This window comes from Stegostoma tigrinum, chromosome 1 (genome assembly GCF_030684315.1).
Source record: "Stegostoma tigrinum isolate sSteTig4 chromosome 1, sSteTig4.hap1, whole genome shotgun sequence".
Lineage (NCBI taxonomy): Eukaryota > Metazoa > Chordata > Chondrichthyes > Orectolobiformes > Stegostomatidae > Stegostoma > Stegostoma tigrinum.
Genome location: NC_081354.1, coordinates 168,398,051 through 168,405,200, shown reverse-complemented (window position 1 = coordinate 168,405,200; position 7,150 = coordinate 168,398,051). Strand labels below are relative to the sequence as shown.

At 43.4% G+C, this 7,150-nt stretch overlaps 1 protein-coding gene across 2 annotated transcripts in view; it reads right to left on the bottom strand.

Moving 5' to 3' along the window:
• Positions 1 to 638: 638 nt before the first annotated feature.
• Positions 639 to 7,150, bottom strand: part of ptcd3 (pentatricopeptide repeat domain 3) — a 56,631-nt gene continuing 50,119 nt past the window's right edge. For both annotated transcript variants that reach the window (XM_048543480.2, XM_059650166.1), the window contains 4 exons: positions 6,107 to 6,249; positions 4,561 to 4,602; positions 2,566 to 2,724; positions 639 to 922 (listed from right to left, as the gene is read on the bottom strand). In XM_048543480.2, the coding sequence (XP_048399437.2) occupies positions 871 to 922; positions 2,566 to 2,724; positions 4,561 to 4,602; positions 6,107 to 6,249 (396 nt within the window). In that variant the 3' untranslated portion in view covers positions 639 to 870. The remainder of the gene's footprint in view (positions 923 to 2,565; positions 2,725 to 4,560; positions 4,603 to 6,106; positions 6,250 to 7,150) is intronic.

The following is a 7,150-nucleotide window of genomic DNA, read 5'->3' as shown; positions in this document are numbered from 1 at the left end:
TTATTTATTTCAGAATCCTCTAGCCCTCCCCCATTTCTGAAGAAGGGTGCAGACCCGAAATGTCAGCTTTCCTGCTCCTCTGATGTTGCTTGGCCTGCTATGATCATCCAGCTCCACACCTTGTTATCTCATGATCAACGTCTATCTAGTTGCTCCCTACCTTCCACATACACATATCATATGTAACACTAATGGACCTGCTGACTGATCCAGTAATCAAATTGCCAATTAATCAATAAAAAGACCCAAATACAGCAGAATGAATAGCCCAGCAGTCTACAGCTTTGAGAACGATATGTCCAAATTCTGTGTAAGAATATTGGTATGTTATTGAATTACATAAAAAATAAACACTAACAGCACTCTTGAGGGCTCGAATGGCCTACTCTTGTGCCTATACTTCAGTATTTTAGATAATGAATTTAACTTCCAATTACAATTATGCCACTATTAAAGAATTTGAATTTCAGAGGATAGTTTTCAGTGTTACAATGGCTGCATTCATTTGATGTGCCTGTAAAGAAAAAATTGGGAACTACATAGAACCCACTATTTTAATATCCTGGACTTTCAGCCATGCTATCAACAGGTTAGGTATGAGAATGTTTTCACAATTCCAGGAAATGCGAAAGAGGCCATTTCAGATCTGTCATATTTTAATATTCCATATACTTACATAATTTTGTAGTTATGTAATTAAATTTTACAGCAGATAAAACTATAAAAGTCATAAGATTCCTTCAGTCCAGGTATCTGTTCAACATTCAGTCCAGTGCAGAAGTCACATATAGCGAGCAAATACCCAGGTCAATCCTTGTGCAGCCATAAATTCAACAGAAGATCATGTGATAAGACTCAAACATCAGAAGATTATTCTTGGTCACTATCACTGCTGGTGGCATCCAGCTCTTCCAGTGATTTTCTGTTTGTTTGGAAATAAAAGAGAATAGCATGAAAACTTTACAAAATCCATAAGTTTGCTTTGCAACAAATTTCAGAGCTGGAGTACTTTAGTTTTAACAAACTGTTTCAGTTCCATCAGAACAACTCAGCTCGGGGCCTCAGTACAGCCTTGATCAAAACACAGGCTAAACAGGTGCTCTCCAGAGGGAGGAGTCAGTAACAGCCCTTGATATCAAGGCCACATTTGACAGAGGTGATGGCCTAATGGTATTATTGCTGGACTGTTAATCCAGATAACATTATGAGGACCTGGGTTCAAATCCCACCACAGCAGATGGTGGATTTTGAATGCAGTTTAAACAAAACAAATGGAATTAAGAATCTAATGGTAACCGTTAATCTATTGTTGATCGTCAGCAAACACCCATCTGGTTCACTAATGGCCTTAAGGGAGGGAAACTGCCATCCTCACTTGGTCTGGCCTAATGTAACTCCAACCCACAGCAAGGTGGTTGACTCTTAATTGCCCTCTGGACAATTAGGGATGGGCAATAAATACTGCACAGCCAGTGACGCCTTCAACTCATTAACCAATAAAGGAAAAAAAACCTTGTATTTTTACGCCATCATCTAATCTGTTTAACAGAAAGCATCTTAACTTTTGCGTCAACAGCAAATTTGGAGACATAACTTGGACAATAACAGAGAAAGTTGTTAATAAATAATGTGAATTATTGAGGCCCTAACAGAGCTATGTGGGGAACCCTGTTGGTCATTGAACATAATAACATGTACCAAGGTGCACTCAAAAAGCCTTAGAAATAATTTAAAACGGAGCCACATAATCTGGGATTAAGGATCTAGTGGTGGCCATGAAACCATTCCAGATTGTCAGGAAAAACCCATCTGGTTTACTAGTGTCCTTTAGGGAAGGAAACTGCCATCCTTACCTGGGCTGGCTTATACGTGACTCCAGACCCACAGCAATGTGGCTGACTCTTAACTGTCCTCTGGGCAATTAGGGATAGGCAACAAATGCTGCCTGGTCAGCAATGCCCTCATCCCACTAACGAATAAAGGATTTGATGGCATTAAGGGGCCCAAGTAAAACTAAAGTCAATGGGAATCAAGGGGAAATCTCTGCACTGGTTGCAGCACAAACAAGATAGAACATAGAACAATACAGCGCAGAACAGGCCTTTCGGCTCGATGTTGTGCCGACCTGTGAACTAATCTGAGCCCATCCCCCTACACTATCCCATCATTATCCATATGCTTATCCAAGGACTGTTTAAATGCCCCTAATGTGGCTGAGTTAACTATGGTTACAGTTGTTGGAAGTCTGTCATCTCAGGTCCAGGACTTCGTCAGGGTAGTATCCCAGGCCCAAATAATTTCAAGCTGCTTCAATGACCTTCCCTCCACCATGGGAAATGTTCACAGATAAAAGCACAATGTTCAGCACCATTTGCAACTCCTCAGATACTGAAGCAGTAATGCAGCAAAACCTGCACAATACCCAGGATTGGGCTGACAAATGCTAAGGAACATTTGCACCATACATGTGCCAGGCAATGGATTTGCACAAATTAAATAAAACACACTTTTCCCTCTGCCTATGTTTAATCACAGGTTATAGATAAACTAAGCAAACAGGCTTACTTCTCTTCATCCGTCAGTTGATACTCATTCATTACACGCTCAAACAGCTCTGATGTTGCAGGCAAACTGAATGTCCCGGCCAGTTTTACCAAGTCAATAGCCAGAGTGTTGTTATTGCTTTCCTTAGCATGATCCAAAAACTCATCCAATAGTTCTTTACTAAATAAAAGTAAAACAATATTGAGATTCTTCAGAAAATCTTACGAAAGTATAGCAATCTTTCAAACAATTTTCCTCCCTTTACTTTGAAGTTTAGACCATAAGATATAGGAGCAGAATTTGTCTATTTAGCGCTTCAAGTCTGCATTCAATCATGGTTGACATGTTTTTCTATCCCATTCTCCAGCCTTCTCCCCATACTAACCTTGAACCTATACACCTCCATCTTAAATACAGAGAATAACTTGGCCTCCACAGCCTTCTGCAGCAGTCAGTTCCACAGATTAATCATGCTCTGGCGAAAATAATTCCTCCTCATCTCAGTTCTAAAAGGGTCATCCCTTTACTGAGGCTGTGCCCTCAGGTCCTCGTCTCTCCTACCAGTAGAAATATCTGCTCCATGTCCATTCTATCCGGGCCTCTCAGTATTGCCCCTCTCATCTGTCTAAACTACATTAAGTACAGACCCAGAGCCCTCAAACACCCCTCACATGACAAGCCCTTTATCGCTAGATCATACTTTGTAAACCTGAGATGAGGTGAAAGTGACAGCCCTTGACATCAAGGCCGTATTTGACAGCGTAGCATCAAGGAGCCCTAGCAAAACTGGAATCATGGGTACCGGGGCAAACTCTCTATTGGCTGGAGTCATACCTAGCACATAGGAAGGTGGGTGCGGTTGCTAGTCTTCAGTAATCTCAGCTCCAGGACATCTCAGCAGGGGTTCCTCAGTGCCCTAGACCTAACCATCTTCAGCTGCTGCAATGACCTTCCCTCCATCGTGACATTAGAAATGGAGATGTTTGCCGATGACTGCCCAATGTTCAGCACGATTCACAACTGCTCAGATACTGAAGTAGTCCGTGTTCAAATGTGACAAGATATGGATCCGTTCTGAGGAAAGATCATCTACCTGAAACATTAACTCTGATTTCTCGCCGCAGATGCTGTCAGGCCTGCCGAGCATTTCCAGCAATTTCTATGTTGGCTTGGGCTGACAAGTGGTAAGTAACATTCACACCACACAAATGCCAGGCTATGACCATCACCAATAAGAGACAATCCAGCTGCTGTCCCTTGACATTCAATGGTGTTACCATCACTGAATTCCCCCACTACTGACATCCTGGGGGTTACGAATGACCAAAATTTCAACTGGATTTGACACATTAATACAGCGCCTACAAGAACAGGTCAAGGCTAGGAATATTGCAGCAGGTAACTGACCTCCTGACTCTGCAAAGCCTGTCCACCATCTACGAGGCACAAGTCAGATGTGCGATGGAATACTCTCCACTTGCCTGGACATCTAGGTTAAAGCAGCACTACATCCACAAGTATCCATTCACTTTACAACGGATGGTCAGTATCAGCACTGTGTATGAAAAACCACCTTCTTCAAGTTCCCCTCCAAACCAGTCACTATTCGGACTTGGAAATATATCACTGTTCCTTCACTATCGCAGGGTCAATATCCTGGAATTCCCTCTCAAATGGCATTGTGGGTCAACCCATAGCTTGTGGACTGCAGTGGTTGAAGAAGGCAGCTCACCAACACCTTACCAAGGGCTAACCCCGGATGGGCAATCAACGCTGGCCAGCCAGTGATGGCCACATCCCACATCTCTATTATTCCTACCACAGTTTCTAAAACTCTCACTTTCCTATATTATATTCCAGCTGACACTTTGCCCACTCTCCTAGCCTGTCCTAGGACTTCTGCAGTCTCCTACCTCCACAACACTACCTGCCCCTCCACTTATCATTGTGTCATCTGCAAACAAAGTTCCACACGACATTAATTTGAAAAGATGATCACCAACAGATGCAACTTACCCAGGAACCCTGTTGTTAGTTTTAAAAAGTTGCAGCATCTCCCTGGCAATAGAGATGACAAGTTATTAGACACACGTTGACTGAAATCAACAATATTGATCAATTAATCCAATTAATCTCATTCCTCATGGCCCTATGCTTACCCGATATCCTTGAAAAAGGAATATTGAATCTGCTCCTGCTATCATTTCAGGCAGTGCACCGACGATCTCAATAACATACTGTCCAGATGAAAAAGCCTCACGCTACCTCTGGTTCTTTTGCCAATTACCATTAACCTATGTCCTCTAGTTTTTCTACTGAAAACTGTTTTGCCTTATCTACGTTTCCAAATCCCTTGTGTGTGATGTTATTTCTGTGGCACCACTGGGAGGTGAAAGTAGTACTCCGTAGCTCAGGTAAAATTAACCATATTTCCAAGTCAAATAAAGAGATTAGATAGGGGATTGTGAAGGGGCTTGATAGCATCGATAAGAAAGTGTTTCCGCTTGTGGCGAGCGATGAATAAGGGAGGCCCAAGTTAATGACAGTCACCCAACAGACCAAATAATTAATTCTGGACAGAACTCTTTACAGGAATGACAAGGACACAAAGCTTGTCACCACATAGTATGCTTGAAGATAGATAGCATTGATGCATTTCATCTGATGCTGATAAATGAGAAGAAAGGGAACAGAGGGACATGGGAGCAGAACAGGTCAGGGAAAGAATATACACCAGCATTGACCAATAGGATTAAATAAGCCACGTCCCCAACTGCTTTGCAGAACACCTACGCTCAGGTCACAATAAACAACTGCACCTCCCAGTCGTGAAGCATTTCAACTCCGCCTCGCATTCCTGAGTCCATCCTGGGCCTCCTGCAGTGCCACAACGATGCCACCTGAAGGTTGCAGGAACAGCAACTCATATTCCGCTTGGGAACCCAGCAGCCCAATGGTATCAATGTGGATTTCACAAGCTTCAAAATCTCCCCTCCCCCCACTGATCCCAAAACCAGCCCAGCTCGTCCCCACCTCCCTAACTTGTTCTTCCTCTCACCTATCCCCTCCTCCCACCTCAAGCCGCACCTCCATTTCCTACTTACTAACCTCATCCCGTCCCCTTACCTGTCCATCCTTCCTGGGCTGACCTATCTCCTCCTTACGTCCCCACCTACATTCACCTTTACTGGCTCCATCCTCTCCACCTATCTCCTCCTCTATCCATCTTCGAGCCACCTCCCCCTCTCACCTGATTTATTTCAGAACCATCCTCCCCTCCCCCATTTCTGACGAAGGGTCTAGGCCCAAAACATCTGCTTTCCTGCTCCTAAGATACTGCTTGGCCTGCTGTGTTCATCCAGCTCCACACTTTGTTATCTCCCCCAGTCTATTCTGGGATTGAGATTTTATGACCCCAAAATAGGTTTCCAAAAGGGATAATTAATAGCTTGTCATGTTTCAGTTCCAAAGTATACAATGGCATGAAATGTGCCCTTGTGTATGAACATAACTGTTTAAGGTAGTTTTTGGTCACCCATAGATGACCGTCCAAAATTCTCACCAAGCATCTTGAGTTCGACCTCCTCTCAGGAGTAGAACAGTGACATTTCCCAAAGAGGTAGATGTCCATTGCATGTTATGGAGCTGGTTCTGTTTATACACAGACTTTATGTCCAGTGCAGTCTCAGAAAATGCAGCTTGCAACTGGAAAGAAATGCAAAGATTAATTTCAATACCTGTGTGCAATACCTCAACGTATAATGGGAAAGTCACAGGCAGTTTCTAGAGTTAATTTCCAGAAAGATTTGGCCCATCTTTGACTCAATATCTGATAAACAACCTTCCAAGCTAGCAAGATTATTCTAGAATGGAAAAGTTTTCTAATGTGTAGATGTAACTTCACAAAACAGAATTAAATTTCAAATTCTATTTTTATACCAAAATCTATAATTCATCTCAGTTAATAGTTCACAGTTAGACTGGTCACACAGGGAACAGGGTGATGTGGTAAGAGGCAGGCAACTGGAAGCTCAAGGTCTTTTGGCAGAGACAGCATAAATGTTCTGTGCTGTGGTCCCTCAGTCTATGCTTCGTTTCCCTAATATAGAGGGGACCACGTTAGTGGGCAGTGAATGCAGTAGATTAGATTAAGTGAAATGAAGGTAAAAGTGCTGCTTCATCTGGAACATTTATCTGGGCCTTTAGATACTGAGAAGGGAAGAAGTAAACTGATATGTGCTACATGTTCTGTGTTTGTGGGGAGGGTGCTGGAAGTGAAAGAGAAGTGGACCAGCGTGTTCTGGAGGGATCAATCCCTACGGAAGACTGACAAGGGAGGGGAGGGGAATGTGTGGTGGTGTCTTGCTGGATGTGGTGGAGATGCCTATTAATGATCCTCTGGATGTGGATGCTGGTGGGATGGTAGCGGAGGACAAGGGGGACCTTATCGCTGTTGTGGGAGGGAAAGAGGGGGCGAGGCCAAAGTGCTGGTGATGGGTCGGACTTGGCTGAGGACCTGGCCAACTACAGTGCTAGGGAATCCTTGGTTGAGGACAAAGGTGGACATTTCTGAGGCTCCCTTTTCGAAGTTGGCATCATTGGAACC